The sequence below is a fragment of the Heloderma suspectum genome, chromosome 3 (assembly GCF_057233095.1).
Source record: "Heloderma suspectum isolate Gila_16-S chromosome 3, 16-S_ref, whole genome shotgun sequence".
Classification (NCBI taxonomy): domain Eukaryota; kingdom Metazoa; phylum Chordata; class Lepidosauria; order Squamata; family Helodermatidae; genus Heloderma; species Heloderma suspectum.
In genome coordinates this window covers 132,828,289-132,847,738 of record NC_139460.1, presented here as the reverse complement: position 1 = coordinate 132,847,738, position 19,450 = coordinate 132,828,289, and the positions used below count along the sequence as shown (strand labels likewise).

The following is a 19,450-nucleotide window of genomic DNA, read 5'->3' as shown; positions in this document are numbered from 1 at the left end:
GTGGCCAAACACATTCTTCCCAGCCTTTGTGAGGTGCAACCCATCCCTAGCCAACAGCCCATCTTCCAGTAAGTATAGCCCGTGGTCCCAGAATCCAAATCTCTCTCGTCGGCACCACCTTCGTAGCCAGTCATTCACCCGGAGTATTTTTCGTTCCCTTTCTATCCCTCTTCTAACTACTGGAAGGATGGATGAGAAAACTATCTGGGCCCCAAAGTTCTTGAGTTTCCTTCCCAAAGCTTCAAAGTCTGACGTGATCTCTTCGTAGCTCCGCTTGGCGGTATCATTTGTTCCCACATGGATGAGAAGAAAGGGATACCTGTCAGTGGGCTTTATGAGTGCAGGCAACCTTTCAGTCACGTCTCTAATCTGTCCTCCCGGGAGACAACATACCTGGCGAGTCCACGGGTCTTCGCGACATACTTGGGTCTCGATCCCACGCAGCAAGGAGTCTCCCACTACTACCACTCTTCTCTTCTTCTTCTTGTAGGCCTGGGTTTCATCGCCTCTGTTTGACTGACCTTTAGCCTCTTGCTCACTCTCATGCAGGTTCCCCTGTGATTCTTCCTCTGCAGGCTGTCCTCCAGTCTCATCTGCAAGTACCTGGAATCGGTTCCACAGCTCCACCGCTTCCACTGGTGCAGAGTGGCGTCTAGTTCTTCTACTCCTAACTGTCACCGTTTTCCAAGGAGTATCCTCTACTCCATTTTTCTTCACCTCAGCATTTCCCACTGCCTCATCTTGCTGTTGCTCTTCAAGCTTCTGGTCTGCCCTTTGCTGCTGTAGTTCCCCCATTCTGTCCAAGAACTCTTCGTGTTCTCTTATTCCCCGGAGGGTTGACAGTCGCCGCTCCAGTCCACTTACTTTTTCCTCCAGCAGCGTGATCAACTTGCACTTGTTGCAGGTGTAGGCCATGTTGTTCTCAGGCAAGAAAACAAACATTGCACACACCTTGCAGGTCACCACCACTGGAGAGTCTTGTCCTTCCATAGCCTCTTTTCCCTTTTTGTGTCTAGCTTTGTGATTGTTCTAGACTAGCCTGTGCCTGCTCCTCTACTCAGTAGAGGTTAAAAGCAGAGTCCCACTGGTGTGGAAGTGTGTGTTACAAGACAAATAAATGAAAAAAAGTTAGTAAAAAAAAAAAAAATGTTAGGGGCCTCCCCCTTGACCTCCCCTGCCGAACTCCCCTGGCCAACTCCTGTTTGCTCCCCCTGTCTGCTCACTCTGTTCGCTCGCTCTCTGGGAGCTTGCCTGCTTCTGTAGTCCCTGGACCAGCTGGAGCAGCTTGCTCTGCTCTGCTCTGCTCAGCTGGGAGGCGGGAAACAGACTGAAGCTTCCCGCCCAGTCAGCTGCTGGGAGTACTCAGGCCACACCCCTCCAATTCAGTTGGAGCTCTCAGAAGCTCCTGGTGAGCTCACAGCCAGTCAGAAGGATAAAGGGCAGCGCCCTGGGCTTCCTGCAACCCACTTACCTCTTAGCCTCTGTCTCCTTTGTCTCCTTTGTCTCTTCAACCACTGCAACTCCCCTGGCCAACTCCTGTTTGCTCCCCCTGTTCGTTTGCTCTGTTCGCTCGCTCTCTGGGAGCTTGCCTGCTTCTGTAGTCCCTGGACCAGCTGGAGCAGCTTGCTCTGCTCTGCTCTGCTCAGCTGGGAGGCGGGAAACATTCACAAAACATTATTGGGTGACAACGCAGACATCATTGCAGTGGTAAGCCGATTAACATATGAAGTGTGATAAAAATCCTTTGTCCTTATTCAAACCACAGGAACTAGCTGACTCTCTTGATGAATTGTACTTCAGCAATTTCATGTTTATATCTGTCTTGGACAGTCCTTTGTTCAGAAATGGCTACCTTAAGATCATTAACCTAGATTTAATGTTTACACATCAGGGCAGCAATTCCTGGCTTGTTTAACCCAGGAATTGCAGGGTGCTTATCCTTTCTGCTTTTAATTAACAACCCAGGAATGCCTTGTCTTTGCATCTCCTTCACGTTCCCTGCTGCAAAGGATTGCAGCCTTAGCCTGTGTTTAGTTGGATCTGACCTGAATCTTTATGTATACTGTAGCAGCAATTCCTCTTGTTTCACCGACCTGAGTTCCTCAGTAAATCAAGGAGCCAGGAGGGTTTTTAGGATCAGTTGTCTATTGCCCAGCCGTTTTCCCATTCCAGAGATTTCAACAGCCATGCTAGCAGAAAAAAACCCTAGCGCCACGAGGAATCTGTCAGGCTCTGGAGAGGGGCATTTTAATTGCTATCCCTACCCCTGCTGTTATGATCGGTCCATGACAACAGATATATCACCTCCAGATCAGCATCCTCCAAGAACAGAACACCAAATCCAAAAGACGTCCTGCCATACGTGTGAGCCAAATATAATTTGAGGTAGACCCATGGTTGTTAAGGAAGCTGGGTGCTGGTTGAGGAGCTACTGGGTATGCTTCCTAGCCTGTACTGATGGGCAACAATTGCCGGCTGATAGCTAATATCCCCTTCTTGGACTAGGTACAGGAGCAGGTGATGGCTGTGCAACTCCAGGTGCTCTTGGATGAATCTGATTATCTGGACCCATTTCAGCCTGTTTTCAAGCCTGGTTGTGGTACAGAACCTGCCTTGTTTGCTCTGAAGGATGACGTATACCAGAAGGGTGTGGGGAGGGGTTGACACACTGCTAATTCTCCTGGACCTCTCAGTGGCTTTTGATTGGTAGTTCTGAATTGGCTCTCTAAATTGGTAGTTGGAGGCACAGTGATAATGGTGGTTCCACTCCTACCTGGAAGGCTGATTGCAGAAGGTGGTGCTGGGGAACTATTGCTTAGCCTCATGGCATTTATGCTATGGGGCTCTGCAGGGTACTGTCTTGTCCGCATTATTTTTAACATTTATATGAAACTGCTGGGAGAGGTCATTCAGGGATTTGGAGTAAGGTATCATGCTGATGATACCCAGCTCGATCTTTTTCATCAGATTTGGGTGAGCCAGTGGAAGTGTTCAGCTAGTGTCTAGAATCAGAAATGGGCTGGATGTAGCAAATAAACTGAAATTCAGTCCTGACCAGATGAAGGTTCTGTGGATGGGTTCATCTGTTCAGAGAGAGGGTGTTCAGTCTGTTCTGGACAGAGTCGCACTCCTTCTAAAGCAGGAGCGGGGAACCTATGGCCCTTCAGATATTGTTGGACTCCAGCTCGTACCAGCCCCAGTGGTCCTGGATAATCGTAGCTATAGTCCAAGGACATCTGGAGAGCCACAGGTTCCCCAGACCTGCCCTAAAGGGACAGGTTCATAGTCTGGGAGTACTCCTGAATCTGGCTTTGTCATTTGAGGATGAGGTAGCAAGGTGGCAAGGAATGCCTTTCAACATTTAACAGCCCTTCCTGGACAGCAGTAGTGTGGGCCACAGTTATTCATGCTCTGGTAACATCTAGAGCTGTCTACAATAACGTGTTGTATGTGGGATTTTGAAGATTGTTTGGAAACTTGATAGTTCAACATACAGCCGCTAGGCTGTTTGACTGGGACTGGTCAATGTATTGGGAATGTATCTTGCCAGAAGTGAAAGAACTTTACTGGCTTCCAGTTCATTTCTGAGCACAACTCAAAGTGCTGGTGATTACCTTTTAAAGCTGTACACAGTTGAGGACCCATGTAGCTGAAAAAGTTCCTGTTCCTCAATACAATTTGTCAGTGTATTGAGGTTGTCTTTGGAGGCTCTCCTCCAGGTCTCCTCGCTATTTGAGGTAAGGTGGGTGGTGATCAGAAAGAGGGTTTTCTCAGTGGTGGGATCCTGCTTGTAGAATTCTCTCTCCAGAAAGGCCCTCCTAGTGTCAACCTGTTATCTTTTGGTGCCAGGCAAAGATGTCTTGTTTTCCCAGGCTTTTTAGGACGCAATCTTTTGCATATTTAGACAGAAAAACATCCTACAACTCCCAGCATGTCCCAGACAGTCATGCTGACTCAGGCATGCTGGGATTTATAGGACTTTTTATGTCTAAGGGTTCAATCCTATGCATATTTAATGTATTAATGAACTTTTTAACACGTCGTTTCTGTTATATTTGTATTTTATCTTGTTTTATAAACTAACTAGACGCTGTGCTGAATAACAGTGTAGATTGGAAAAAAAATGCACACTTTGCATTAATGCTAAGAGGCCGCTGCTGCTGATTTGTTTTGTTTAAAATTAGGTCCAATGTACTTAGAACTTATATTTCGGCAGCTTGGCTTTTCATGACTTCTGAGCATTTTGAAAGAGATTTGTCCCAAAAATCTAACTATAGCAGGGGTGGGAAGACTGATTAAATAAATAATATAGCATGATCAAAACTCAACACATTTTTGAGCGAACATTTTTCAGAATGATTAATATTCCATGATCGTCTATGTTCAACATTCATAGGATTGGCCAGTATGTCAAAACATTAACTTGTGTGATGGAGTGTACCCTAAAAAAACTCCTACGTGAATTGCTCTTTAGTTCTACTACATAATTATGGCAACGGTATTTTGATATACTGGAAGCTTGTAACATTTGCACTTAGTGCAAGGCCAGCCCAAGACATGTTGCTGCCCGGGATGAAGTACAAGATGATATCTCTCCCCTCATTCCCACAATTCACATACAGAAGTCAAAAGGGATAGGATCCTCCACCACACTAGCAGCACAGCACTCTCCACCATGGAGAGCAGCAGGATAGCTCAGGGGGCACAGGGAAACTAGGGGGACACAAGGAGGGGCACGTGGCGCACATAGTTCTGTTCCCCAGTTCCTTACTGCCACTCCCCATGTCTTAGCATCTTCTGCTGAGACAGCCACCTTGCTCTGCCTAATGCATGGATGGGGAACCTCCATCCCATGGTCTAATCTGGACTGCAGAGCTTCATCATCTAGACTGTGGAGGTGTGGGCTCATGCCCCCAGATGCTGGCAGGAAGAGGAATCCACACTATTATCTCCAATCAGGAAAATGCTGGCGATAACAGCGGGGATTCCCCTTGGCACAGCGTGGGGCAGGCGAAACTGCTTCAACTGAGGTGAAGGATGGAGAAGTGCTCCTCTACCTTGCACCTCATTCGGGGCAGCTTTGGTGTGTGTGGGCTTTCCCTGGGTCTCTGGCTGAGGTGCCATTGCTGGGTCCTCTGGCTGGGGAAATCCCGCATGCAGCTAAGGTGGCGACCAATGATGTCAGGGAGTGTGACTCTGCCCCCTGATACCATCTGGGTTGATGGGTCATCTGGGTCCCCACCCAAATAAAGTGTGACACCCTTGGCCGAATGGTAGGCTGGCCTGTGGTGTTGCATTTATCATCATTGTCACCTCTAATACTGATCTTAGATAGTCCCTGTCGGTGCAGAAGATAAATGAGGCTATCCAAAAATAAGATAGTCGTTTTTCTGTACTTGGGGGGGAGGAGCACCCTAGGTATGCAGAAGTGTATTTGTTTATAAGTAAATATTTTTTTAAAGGCCCAACAAGGATTTCTGCTCAGTGGCTTGCAGGAGTATGGAATGTTGAGGGTATTAGTTGTGGGGGTGGGGGACAGAGCAAATGGCCTGCTGGAGCACCTAATATCCTCTAGTATCCTGGAAGGGGGATGAAGTTCAGGGCTATGTGTACTGTGTAGTTAAAAACCTCCCTCCTTATGCTATAGAGGGAGATTTCAGGGGGGAGGGAGAGAGACTAATAATATCCCCAGCCCTGGTATATAGCAATAATACATTTATGTTCACGGCTAGCAGCCAGCCCTGAGCCCTACATATTTTATTTTATAGCATTATGAAGCATAGTAGGGGAGGTGTCAGGAGGATGGGAAGGGAAAAAAATCAGAGTCCTTTGCTAGGAAAAGAAGGGGGGAAGCCGCCAGTTGTACGGTGATATGTTTAATGTAACTAACACATTCTGTATATAAATCCTTCAGGGGCACTCTCCTGAATCCCCCCCCCCCCGTGAGTTTTGAATAGTATGGAGCCCTGAACAGGAGAACTTCTGTGGGTACACTGCAACAATTTTGTGGCTGGTCCCCACTTCCATATATTCCAGATGCGAATGCATGTTGAAATCACAAAATCTGAATTAGTTCAGATGAGCTATGTAGTTCACTCAGCATTGCCAACACTGATGGCTCTCTAGGGTCTTGGCCAGAGACCTTTCCAAGCCCTGATTTCTGAGAAGCATCCCCATTTCGTCACCAGAAATTACTTTAGTTTCCATCTTTATGTTAGTGAGCATACATATATAAAGAAATTTGGCATTGCCGCATAATGTCTGTGCTGCAAATAAATTTTTAAGTGGTATATTTCTTGCTATATTCTTGAGCAGTAAAGAACTAGTTAATTTTATCTGTGTTTCCCTTTTACTATCATGTGGAAAGAAAATTCCTCATGTGACATGAACTCACTTCCATAAAACCACTACATACACATACTTCTCTTTCTCTACCCCTTATCCATCATCCTATTGTTCGGCTTCCTGTTGACTAATGCAGACTAGGTACAGTATATGGGTGATGATGATGTGCCTGTTGGGATGAGCCAATCAGCTGCTTCCAATATCTCAGATAGTCTCAGTCTGACGGGAAACATAAGCCTCTTAACATCCTGCTTTTCTTGACTTCTTTTAACATACTGGTTTGGTGGGCAACGGTTTTTGAGTGAGAATCCACAATGAAGGTGAGTCTAAATCCTATTTTTAAATATAGATTCTGATATATATATAAACACACACACACAAACTCACACACATATTATTTTCCTTTCCAATCATTTTTGTTTGTTCTGTGAATTTACCATTTCAACAATAAATCTTAGCATGTCTCTGCATTCAGCCTTTCTGCCCTAGTGCTCCTGATTAAAAAAAAAAGAAAAAGTTTTGTCCCTGGATGTAGGAACTATTTTCATGCCTTTGTTTTGTTTAAGAGTTTCTGAAAATATATATGGCTGGGAATATTTGGTTTTTTAACTATAGAAAACAAGATTTCTTTTTACTTGAAAAGAGAAGCTATTCCCTTCTTTTAAATAAAATTTTAGGCAGTTTCAGTGCTTCTGCATGCTGGGCACACACATTCAATGCAAAAATCTTGGCAGCACCATGGCCATGGTCATCCATTTCTGATTTCCTGCCTGTTCATGCCAGAGATGTGAGGGAATTGGGGGCTGTGCCCACCGACAAAGATGTGGGTACATAAAACTCTTTTGTTAAAATGGGCTTTAGAAAAAGGTGTGTATATATGTATGCTGAGCTTTGTTATACAATGGAGTGCCTCTTTTTTCTCCCCACCCCCTTACATGCAATAGTCGAGGCATATAAAAAATTATAATAGGTTAAGGCAGTAAAATATAGAATACATTGTTCGCATAAACCAGAGAGGCCAATATGCTACAGGCAGAGTGTTAAGGGGGGAGCAAGTAACATCTAGAGCTGTCTACGATAACGTGTTGTATGTGGGATTTTGAAGATTGTTTGGAAACTTGATAGTTCAAGTTAGATCATACTGAAATACTATCTGCATATGGAAATGAATATTCCTTTTTTGGATGACTTCACAGGAGTGAATAGTGTTTAATATTTCCTAGGTACAGTACAGTAAGCATTCCATTTAAAGTCAGAGGGTTGGATACAGACTTAGTCATACTTATAGTAGAAGCACTGAAATCAGTGGGATCAAAGTTAGTCATGACTACTTAAATCCCATTGATTTTAACCTACTTTACAGTAATTCAAGTCTATGCCTCAACCACTGAGGCCGAAGAAGCTGAGGTTGATCGGTTCTATGAAGACCTACAACACCTTCTAGAACTAACACCAAAAAAAGATATCCTCTTCATCATAGGGGATTGGAATGCTAAAGTAGGAAGTCAAGAAATCACTGGGATAACAGGCAAGCATGGCCTTGGTGTACAAAATGAAGCAGGACAAAGGCTAATAGAGTTTTGCCAAGAGAACACGCTGATCATAGCAAACACTCCTTTCCAATAGCACAAGAGGCGACTCTACACATGGACATCACCAGATGGCCAATATCGAAATCAGATTGATTATGTACTTTGCAGTCAAAGATGGAGAAGCTCTATACAGTCAGTAAAAACAAGACCTGGAGCTGACTGTGGCTCAGATCATGAGCTTCTTATTGCAAAATTTCGGCTTAAATTGAAGAAGGTAGGGAAAACAACTAAACCACTAAATCATATCCCTTATGAATATACAGTGGAGGTGAGGAATAGATTTCAGGGATTAGGCCTGATAGACAGAGTGCCTAAGGAACTATGGAGGGAGGCCCGTAACATTGTTCAGGAGGCAGCAACTCAATCCATCCCAAAGAAAAAGAAATGCAAGAAAGCCAAGTGGCTGTCTGATGAGGCTTTACAAGTAGCTGAGGAAACAAGGGAAGCGAAAAGCAAGGGAGAAAGAGGAAGATATATCCAACTGAATGCAGAGTTTCAGAGAATAGCAAGGAGAGACAAGAAGGCCTTCTTAAATGAACAATGCAAAGAAATCGAGGAAAAGAATAGAATGGGAAAGACTAGAGATCTTTTCAAGAAAATCGGAGATATCAAGGGAACGTTTTGTGCAAAGATGGGCATGATTAGGGATGTACGAAACACTTACCTGGTTTCGTCCAGGGACATCCATGTGTGGGGGGAGGCGCTCCGTCCCTCCCCCCAAAATCCTCGACGGAGGGGAGGCGATCCGTTCCTCCCCCCCGGAATCCTGCTCGGCCGGCTCCGCTCCGTGGCCAGGCCGCGGAGCCGCCGGCTGGGCCAACCTGCAGCAGGGCCTCCAGCCACTGCCGGGCTGGTGCAGATGCAAATGGCGTCCTGAGTAGGGGACGCCATTTGCGTCCCTATGGTAGCCCGTGATAGGCTACATAAATATTTACGTAGCCTATCACGGATAAAATGGGAATGCAAATGGCATCCCCTACGCCATTTGCGTTCCCGCTTTAGCTGTCATAGGCTACGTAAATATTTACGTAGCCTATCACAGATAAAATGGGAACGCAAATGGCGTAGGGGATGCCATTTGCATCCCTGCTTTAGCCATGATAGGCTACGTAAATATTTACGTAGCCTATCATGGGCTACCATAGGGACTCAAATGGCGTCCCCTACTCAGGACGCCATTTGCATCCGCAGCAGCCGGAGCTGCCACTGCTGGAGCCACAGCCAGGTAGGCTCCATTTCGTGGGGCTTTTGCGGGGTGGTGGGGCGGGTTGCTCCGTTTTGCCACAGATTCCGGGGGGGACCCGAATTCACTGGAATTTGCTCCCCCTGGGATCCGTGGCGGAATTCTCTAACAGCCCTAGGCATGATAAAGGACAAAGAAGGCAGGGACCTAACAGAAGCAGATGAGATTAAGAAGAGGTGGCAAGAATACACAGAAGAACTATACAGGAAAGATCTGAATGTCCCTGATAGCCATGATAGTGCAGTCACTGAACTTGAGCCGGACATCCTAGAGAGTGAAGTCAAGTGGGCCTTAGGAAGCATTATTAACAACAAAGCTAGCGGAGATGACAGTATTCCAGCTGAGCTATTTAAAATCCTAAAAGATGATGCTGTATGCCAGCAAATTTGGAACACTCAACAGTAGCCACAAGACTGGAAAAGGTCAGTTTACATTCCAATTCCAAAGAAGGGCAATGCCAAAGAGTGTTCAAACTACTGTACAATTGCGCTCTTTTCACATGCCAGCAAGGTGATGCTCAAAATCCTACAAGCTAGGCTTCAGCAGTATGTGAACCAAGAACTACCGGAAGTACAAGCTAGGTTTCAAAGAGGCAGAGGAGCTAGAGATCAAATCGCCAACATTTACTGGATCGTGGAGAAAGCAAGAGAATTCCAGAAAAGTGTCTATTTCTGCTTCATTGACTACGCTAAAGCCTTTGTGTGGATTACAACAAACTGTGGCAAATTCTGAAAGAGATGGGAGTACCAGACCACCTTACCTGTCACCTGAGAAACCTGTACGAGGGTCAAGAAGCAACAGTAAGAACCAGACATGGAACAACCGCTTGGTTCAAACTTGGGAAAAGAGTACGACAAGGCTGTATATTGTCGCCCTGCTTATTTAACTTATATGCAGAGTACATAATGAGAAACGCCGGGCTGGATGAATCACAGGTCGGAATTCAGATTGCCGGGAGAATTATCAACAACCTCAGATACGCAGACGATATCACCCTAATGGCAGAAAGCGAAGAGCATCTAAAGAGCCTCTTGTTGAGGGTGAAAGTGGAGAGTGCAAAAGCTGGTTTGAAACTCAACATTAAAAAAACGAAGATCATGGCATCTGGCCCCATCACTTCCTGGCATATAGAAGGGGAAGAAATGGAAGCAGTGACAGATTTTATTTTCTTGGACTCCAAGATCACCGCAGACGGTGACTGTAGCCATGAAATTAAAAGACGCTTGCTCCTTGGGAGGAAAGCTATTGGCAAACCTAGACAGCATAGTAAGAAGCAGAGACATCACCTTGCCAACAAAGATTCGTATAATCAAAGCTATGGTTTTCCCAGTAGCAATGTATGGCTGTGAGAGCTGGACTATAAGGAAGGCTGAGCGCCGAAGAATGGATGCTTTCGAACTGTGGTGCTGGAGAAGACTCTTACGAGTGCCCTGGACTGCACGGAGGTCAAATCAGTCCATCCTAAAGGAAATCAACCCTGAGTGCTCATTGGAAGGACAGATACTGAAGCTGAAGCTCAAATATTTTGGCCACCTAATGCGAAGAGAAAACTCTCTGGAAAATACTCTGATGCTGGGAAAGATTGAAGGCAAAAGGAGAAGGGGACGGCAGAGGATGAGATGGCTAGATAGCATTACCGATGCAATGAATATGAACTTGAGCACGTTCCGGGAGAGAGCGGAGGACAGGAAGGCCTGGTGTGCTATGGTGCATGGGGTCACGAAGAGTCAGACACGACTTAACGACTGAACAACAACAACAACAACAAGTATGACTAAATCCAACAAGTATGACTAAATATTCTACAAGATAGAAAATTATCTTGTAGTGGATCTGAAGTAAACTATGCTTTTCACATATCTGTGTCCTTTGGTAAATTATAATTATGGATAGTTAATGGGAGGGAAGAGTTTGTGAATTTTTGGCTTTCCTTGTGTTTATACAGTGGCTTAGTAGAGGCTGAAACAAATTAAAAATGATGATATGTATTGCTAGCATTTCTTGATGAATAAAGGTTCTTTGGTTAATATTTTGCCATAATTGTGAAGCAAATATTCTTTCAAAGTGAAACAAATAAAATTAAATCTCATTTTAATTGTCCCCAGTGTGCAAATCTTTGAAATCTAAAACATGTTTTCATTTAAGCTACATTTACTTAAAGGGCATCAATACATTTGATCTAATTTGCACCTTCACCTTTTCTTCAGAAATTGCCATGTTACCCCACGTTATAGTAAAAGGTGTGTGTTGCAGTATAGAGTACAACCCAGTTGCAATATAATCAATGACAGTTCAATTCATGGTACCAGTCCTACAGTGTTTTTAAATAATTCTTCTTTATAGTCTTTGTGTTCTTGCTTATGGAATATGCATGTGTGGGCCGTACTAAGGAACCTGCTGGTCCTCTGATAAAAGCAGAAAGCGTTCCCCTTCCTGTCTCAGCAAATGGTCTTGGTGCTTAGTATGTGAACCAAGAGGTGGAAGAAACTGCTTTCCATTCAGTTTCCTTCCACCCCCCCCCCCCCGTGTAAGTCCTCTTTAAGAGATGTTTGAGTGCATTCACAAAAGCATGTTTGAGCATCACTTATGCCATACATGACTGTTTTTAATGTGAGATAGAATGAGGACGAGAAATTGAATGTGAATTAAATGTGTAGGTTTTGAAGTTTCATGATAGACTAGCTTAAAGCTACAGTTAGTCGGTAATGTAAATTATAAACCTCTACCTATTAAGCACAATCCCATTTGAAGCCTCAGATGTGAAAACATCCTTTGTTTAACATGTTTGGATGAGGTCATGACATCTGTTCTCAAATGTCATTGACTGCTTGATTCTATGCATGCTTACTCTGAAGTAACTCCCACTGACTTCACTGGGACTTCCAAGCTTATGTGCATCAAATTGGCTGTGCCCGCATGCTTTGGCGTAAATCTCATTGAGATTATGAAGGCTTACATTTGAGTAAACATGCACAGGATCAGGCTTTAAGAACATGCTGTATTTTAGGAAAAACTTTCAGGAAGTAAAAGGGGTTGTCTTATTTTTTTTGGTTTTGTTTCATATTTCTAGTCTCTAGTTCTCTGCTGTGATGTGCGAAGTACAAAAACAACAACAAAACAACCAACCATAACCAAGACAATTAATATAATTAATGATGGAGAGTAAAGTCGTTAGTAATACTTGGCCAGAATCCCCTATAATGATTAATTACATTTTATCCCATCCTTCTCCAAAGAGCTTGAGGTGATGTATATGCCCCCCCTGCCATTTTCCTCACAATAAGCCTGCAAGGTAGGTAAGGTTGAGAGACAGTGACTAGCCTCAGGTCACAAGTAAGCTTTGTAGCTGAGCAGGGATTTGAGTCCATGTACGCTGAACTGCAGACCGGAAGGTCGGCAGGACAGCAGTTTGAGACCCGAGTGCCGCATGATGGAGTGAGCTCCCGTCTTCAGTCCCAGCTCCTGCCAACCTAGCAGTTCGAAAGTAAGAAATTGCAAGCAGATAAATAGGTACCTCTTTGGCGGGAAAGGTAACAGCGTTCCGTGCACCATGGTGTTCAGTCATGCCGGCCACATGACCACGGAAGTGTCTTCGGACAGCGCTGGCTCTTCGGCTTAGAAATGGAGATGAGCACCACACCCTAGAGTCGGACACGACTGGTTGGGGACACCTTTACCTTTACCTTTTACCTCCAGTCTAAGTCTCACAAGTTCACCTGTTCAAGATGCCACATAACTCATTGATTTTTCTGACTTGGATTAACACGCCCACCTCTGAAAGCAACATCTCACTTGTTCATCAGCCTGTTAGAGGAACAATTACTGGAATAACTATGTTTTACATGCCTGTGGAAGAAAGAGAGCCATGTTGACCTCTTGGAAATGTATTCCATAAAGGGATGCTTCCACAGAGAAGATCTGGCCCTGTGCCCTTGTAGATCTCACCTGTGTTAAAAGGGCACACATACCAGAATCCTTTCAGCATATCTAAGGGCCTGGGAAGGTACAGGTGAGAAGAAATGTTCACTTAGATATGCAGCCTACAGGCCATTCAAAATTTTAAAGGCCATTGCTAGCACTTTAAATTGGATCTGCATGCTAAAAAAAGTTAGCAGCCAGTGCAACTGAAACAGAATCTGTCTGCTGCAATAGGTATACTGTGTGTGTGTGTGTGTGTGTGAGAGAGAGAGAGAGAGAGAGAGAGAAAATATAAAATAACCTACTTGTGAAAACAGGTGAGATGTTTGAGAACATTTTTTTTAACTTGTATTGGGTTTTTTTCTAGCGTGACTTAATGTGTATTTTTGTTGCTTTTTCTTTAGACTTTTGATGCAAATGATCTCTATCAAGGACAGAATTTCAACAAGGTGCTCAGCTCCTTAGTTTCACTAAATAAAGTGACAGCAGGTAAGTTGAATCCATTTCATAGGCTTGGAAGGGTTTAGTCCTATTCCTATAGCTATTTCGTTGCTTGTTTTCAGTTTCTTAGCATTAGCATTTATTTGATATAAATACCTTTCCTTATTTCTTCATTTTCTTGTTCTGTTTTGCTTGTGTTCTCAGTTAAATGTTTCTGTAATTCAGATTTTAATAATTGATACAACCACTTATCAGAAGGATTTTAGTCCATTTCATTTGTTGCTCTGCTCCTCGGACTTCCCCCTTCCCTTCCAATGCTCCAGTTGTCTGTTTAATCAGGGACATTCATTTCATAAAGGAACTGGGTTTGAGTGGCTATGCTAGATAACAAAAAGTAAACTCTGGGGACTCCAGTGTGGTGCCCATGGCCAAGTCTCTTGGGGCCTGCCAAGCTCCCTGCCCCTTCTGATCAATTCTTGAAAAAATTAAAATTAAAAGTGCAAGGGAGAGTGCCCTTTTGCAGTTCAAAGGACTACGGAATAAACTGGACACACATCCAAGTGCATTGAAGCACCTGCATTCTATCCTTGCTACAGTGCTTTCATTAGAACACATCAGGGTGTACATCCAAATCCACATCAGGGTGTGCATTTGGATGCACATGTAATTTAGCCCACACAGCCTTCTGGAATGCTGTCTTTATTAAAAGACCTTATTTTTAGGGGTGGGGGGAGAAACTTGGCTTGGAGAATGTGTGCCTGTGAGTGCATGTTCTTTGAACCCAGTTTCCCCCCAGCCTTTTGGCCACAGGTTCAAAGCAATCCACTTCTTCACCCTAACTCCACAAGTCCAGTGGGAGTTGGCTTGTGCCTGTATGGTACTCTCTGCTGCCAGTGTTCACTGACGTTATGCGAGTAGCTTGCAAGCATAGGCTGTGGTCCCTACTAGTTTTTGAGGAACCCAGGAATGTTTTTAAAAACAGGATTTTCCTGCATACATGGTGGGTCCTTTCTTCCTATAGGAATCCTCTCCAGCCCTGTCTTTTCCCCTGTTTTGGTCACCAGAACGTCCCCATAAAGGACAGCCACTTTATGAATCAGGGGAATGATAAATACAGATCCATTGACTTAAATGAACCTACTTCCCTGAGAGAAGGGTATGTAAGCTGGTGTGCTGAGTTGGGTACTGTTTTTATTTTATTGTTTTGTTTCTAATGTATTTGTTTTATGATTATTTTAACTAAGTTTTTATTTTGAATTTTGATTCTTATTGTTAGCTGCCTTGAGCATCATTTCCTTGGTGGAAAGGTGAGGCATGAATCAAAGAAATAAATAATATTTTAGGAAATCAGGCTTAAATGTGTGTTTCTAGCAGGTGCTTTATGTATATGTGGCTTTCTGAAATTCTGGTGTTTCATGGTCCTCTTTTCAGACATTGGGCTAGGAAGTGATTCTGTGTGTGCAAGGCCATCATCTCACCGAATAAAGTCTTTTGACTCCTTGGGATCCCAATCATTACATAGCAGAACTTCAAAACTTTTTCAGGGCCAGTATCGAAGTCTGGTAAGTGTTGACCCATTTTTAATCTCTCTTTTCTCGTCTTTTTTCACTCTCCTTAATTAGTCTGCAAAGTGAGAAGCTTGACTCAGATTCACACATATTTGATAGTTATCTTCTCACCTATCGCTAGCATAAGTCTTTGAGACTTTAAATTTTTTGGTGCTGTTTTGAGATCTGCTTTCAGATACTGCATAGTCATGGATCACAATTGACAATCGAATGCAGTAGCCCAGCCTTTCTCAACCTGGTGCCCTCCAGATATTTTGGACTACGACTCCCAACATTCCTGACCATGCTGGCTGAGGCTGATGGGAGTTGAAACATCTGGAGGGCACCAAGTTGGGAAAGGCTGCAGCAAAGACTGCTTAAACCCACTGAAATCAGTGGGCTTAAGTGTGCTTCATCCAACTTCGTTGGTCTGTGGCCAAAGAGTCTGGTGTATTGTAAACAGCACTCATAGCCTTCTAACTTCACCCAGTTTCTTATGAGATGCTGCGCACCAGCTTAAATTGTCATGCATAAGGGACATCCTTGCACAGAATGTATTAATGTACATTAAAGACTGCTATTAAAGTAGTCTTAAGTGGGGACTCAGACAGTTACATTTTTTGGTTCCAGTTCAGCTGCATCTGAAGCTGTTCCGACACAGGCCAATAAAGGTTCAGTAACCAAGCTGGCATATGTGAACCAAATGGTTCACATGAGAAAAATATAAGGCACGTTATAATTATCACTTGTACAGCAGACCGGATTAAGCTAATAAGGGTGCTTCCAGATGGATGGCTCCTAGGAGTACCAATCAAAAGGCATAATGCAGCTAGTCTGTCGTCCCCTTTCCCTTATTTTTTTTTCTGGTATGAAAAAACAGATGGGAGAAGCAGTGGGAAAACAGGGAGTGGGTTACACATGGAAAACAACAACGTCTGGACCCAGTGTCTGTAAAATTCCATGAATGAGGCAGGGTGATCGTAAGCCTAAAACCTACAACTAAGTGTCAGCAGTAAATACTATTAACAATGAATGAAAGGAGAACACAAATTCTAAATACTAAATAAATTTGAAATGCTTATTTTATTTGTACTTTGTAATTATATGATCACATATGTACATAGATGAAGAGGCAACCACAACAGTTGTTTTTTACATCTCTGCTAAATTTTGTCAAGATATTTTGTTGTTGTTTTGAAAAGTATCTAAAACTTTGCATTTCTCCGGTCTCATGACTTCTAGGATATGACAGACAACAGCAACCACCAGCTGGTGGTAAGAGCAAAATTTAATTTTCAACAGACCAATGAAGATGAACTTTCTTTTACAAAAGGAGATATTATCCATGTTACAAGAGTTGAAGAAGGAGGCTGGTGGGAAGGAACTCACAATGGCAAGACAGGCTGGTTTCCTAGCAATTATGTACGAGAAGTAAAATCAAATGGTGAGTTTCAAGTGCCTGCTTTATAAATTGTGTAGTCTCGTCTTCTTGATGGCATGTTTATATAATGTTATATATGGTTTGTGATTATGCAATGCATCTCAACTCCTATAAATAATATGTATCCATTCATATGGTACATAAACCTGCTTAGGGATGTCATTGCATACAAACACACAGAATTTCCTTTCTGCTTTGCCAACCACATATTGGGGATTAGGAACTTGGAAGTGTGGCTTCCAGGCAGGTTGAAGCCATTACACCTCTCTTTAGAAGTTAACCACTGGTCCTGTCCCTCTTCCAGTTTTTCCATCATGCTTATAACCCATCACCTTTCTTGCCTGAAGATAGTCCAGTGTTCTTTGTGGTCTCTGTGCATCACACATGTGGGCTCTGTGCCTGCTCAGAGGCTCGATTTGGGAAATTTCTATAGCTGAGGAGTTTTGGTGGGAACCCTTCCCCCACCGTCCCAGTGCGCATGTCCCTAGCAGGTTCCTGCTTATTCCCTCAGTTCTCTTTTGTCTGCCATTGTGGTAGCCTCATCTGGGAACTTCTCTTGCATTCAGTTCAATCTGAAAGTGTTTTTTGAAGCTGAGGTTTTATTCTATCTTCTTACCTATCAGGTATTTCTGTCTTTATCTTAGCATTATTTTATTTTTTATTTAGTTTTCGCGAACTCGCGATTGCCCTCACAAGCATATGGCCCTTAAGGCACCATTTAAAAAGTGTGTCTGTTGTGGGGCTAAATTGCTGCCGTCAGACGGACATTCTCTTTGCCTTGGAGAAGGGCATGTTGTTGAGGCTTGCCCTCATTGTCAAGCTTTCTCGAAGCAGGTGAGACAAAATCACTCTGACTGGCTGAAACCCGATCTTTGGAAACGAGCGTTGGAAGCTGTTGAGGAGCCAAAAGGTATGGCAGAAAAGCCAGCCTCATCCTCAGAGATTTTGCCTGCTGCGCAGAAGCCTGCTCCAGTGTTTGAGATATCATCCCCTCAACGTTGTTTTCGTCCAAGTAAGCAAGACCCTCCCACTCCGGGCCGGTCTTTGACGTTGTCACTGCCTAAGACGCTAACCAAAAGGGCTAGAGCTTCAAAACAGGCTAGTCTGTCTTCTTCAGAATTGAAAAAGAAGAAGAAAAAGACTTCTAAAAAGTTGGATGACTTTAACTGGGATCGAGCATGCCCTTTGTGCTCCCCCGCATTCCCCAACTCCGTGTGAGCATCTCGGGACTGACAGCAACCTCCACATTCGTTTGCGTCTCCCACGACTCTGACTCGGGATGAAGTGTGTCCCTCGCCTCCGACTGCTCCATCCGTGTCTGTTCTGGCATCTCAGGATTGACAGCGACCCGTGGCACCAGCTGCATCTCCCACTGCTCCACCGATGCCTCAAGGTCAAACATGGTCTCTTGTACCAATGACGGTACCTGCAGCCCCACTGATGTTATTTTCACTGATTCAAATGGTGAATCCTATCTAGGCAGGGGAGTCTATTCCTGTCAGGGATTAGTCCCAGCCCTTTCAGATGTATGACAGCTCCGATTCTGAGTCAGAATTAGAACTGCTAAATCAAAGCATGGGGGAGGGACCCTCCCTAGAGCTCCTAGACGCTGAGAGAGATTCCTCCAAAGGCCTTGACAAACAGATAGCCCAGGCTCAGTCCCTGCCCCCTCCCTCCGCTGTGGGAACTCAAGTTTCCGAGGAGGAGGAAAAGGGGTGTGACTTGAGAGATGCTAGGGCGCATTGCAAAGCTAAGTAGGAAAAGTCAGGGGCAGGGCTCAGACGCTCCACCCAGATAGCCACCCTTGGAAGCCAACGTAGGAGGGAGCCCTGGCAAGCTTACCTGTGAGGTTCATATCCAAACGGCCGGCAACGTCTCTACCCTGTGTTTCTTCTCCTCTGCTTAGAGATTGTTGATTAGTTATTTAGGGCCTGGGGCACTCTGAGAGTGTCCTTGAATCTGCATTTGTAGAGAGGCTAGTCTCTAGCAAAATAAAGTCATGCTAACCTGAAGCTTTGTCTATTGCGGTGTTGAGTGCGAATGGAAAGGATGATCCATTTCTGACAATTCCGATTACATCAACATCGGAAGGTGAGATCCAGGATCCATCTCCAGTAGGCCCACCCATTTGGCCACCTCGTCATTACCGATTGGAAGGCTACAGCACAGGTTGTGAGCGTTGTCTGCAATTGCTGGATTCAGTCTACCCAGTCGCTTCTTCTAACAGGGGTCCTGCCCCTGGTTTTTACTAACAGAGCCATTACCAAGACAGGTCTAGATCACTATTCTGTGAGTGGGATAGATGTTCAACCTGGGACTTGCAATAGGAGACCCCAGGATTGGTTGAAGACTGTGATGATCCTTACCTTCCTCACCATCCTGATCCTCCTTACTGGGGAGGAAGTTGATACTGATGACAACCATTGGCTTCTGTGTCGAGGCCTCCGGATTGAGAAGACGTTCTTCGCGTTCCAACTCCAGTTGCACCATCTATTTGCCCGCAGCTACAGACAGTGCAGTTACAGACTATCCCGCCTGATCTACCACAGCCACAAGCTGCATAGTTGTAGACCACCCTGCTTACTATCCAGCCACGACCACGCTTCTATACATCTCACAATCTAATATTGGTGACATCCCACATAAGGAGGGAGAGAAGCAGTCCGCATGTCAGGTCTCGTCAGAGGAATCTTTGCTTTCCGGTATGGAAGGCTGTCAATCTGACACTATGTCTCAGTCGTCCTGCCCTCTTTCCATCTCCTCACCTGATGTGATTATCAGGTTGAATGACACTAGTTCTCCATCAGAGACGGGGTACACTTTTTTACTCCGGTTCTGAGAATGGAGCAGGCCTAGAGTCTAGAGACTAAGCAAGTAGCTTCTACAGTGCAGGATCTGTCTGAATACAGAATCTCCCTGACCA

General features: G+C 44.4%; 1 protein-coding gene across 7 annotated transcripts in view; it reads left to right on the top strand.

The window, feature by feature from the left end:
- ARHGEF7 (Rho guanine nucleotide exchange factor 7) overlaps positions 1-19,450 on the top strand; it is a 118,847-nt gene that overhangs the window by 26,109 nt on the left and 73,288 nt on the right. For all 7 annotated transcript variants that reach the window (XM_084844629.1, XM_084844624.1, XM_084844626.1 and 4 more), the window contains exons 3-5: positions 13,503-13,587; positions 14,971-15,101; positions 16,329-16,530. In XM_084844629.1, coding sequence (XP_084700755.1) covers positions 13,503-13,587; positions 14,971-15,101; positions 16,329-16,530 — 418 coding nt within the window. The remainder of the gene's footprint in view (positions 1-13,502; positions 13,588-14,970; positions 15,102-16,328; positions 16,531-19,450) is intronic.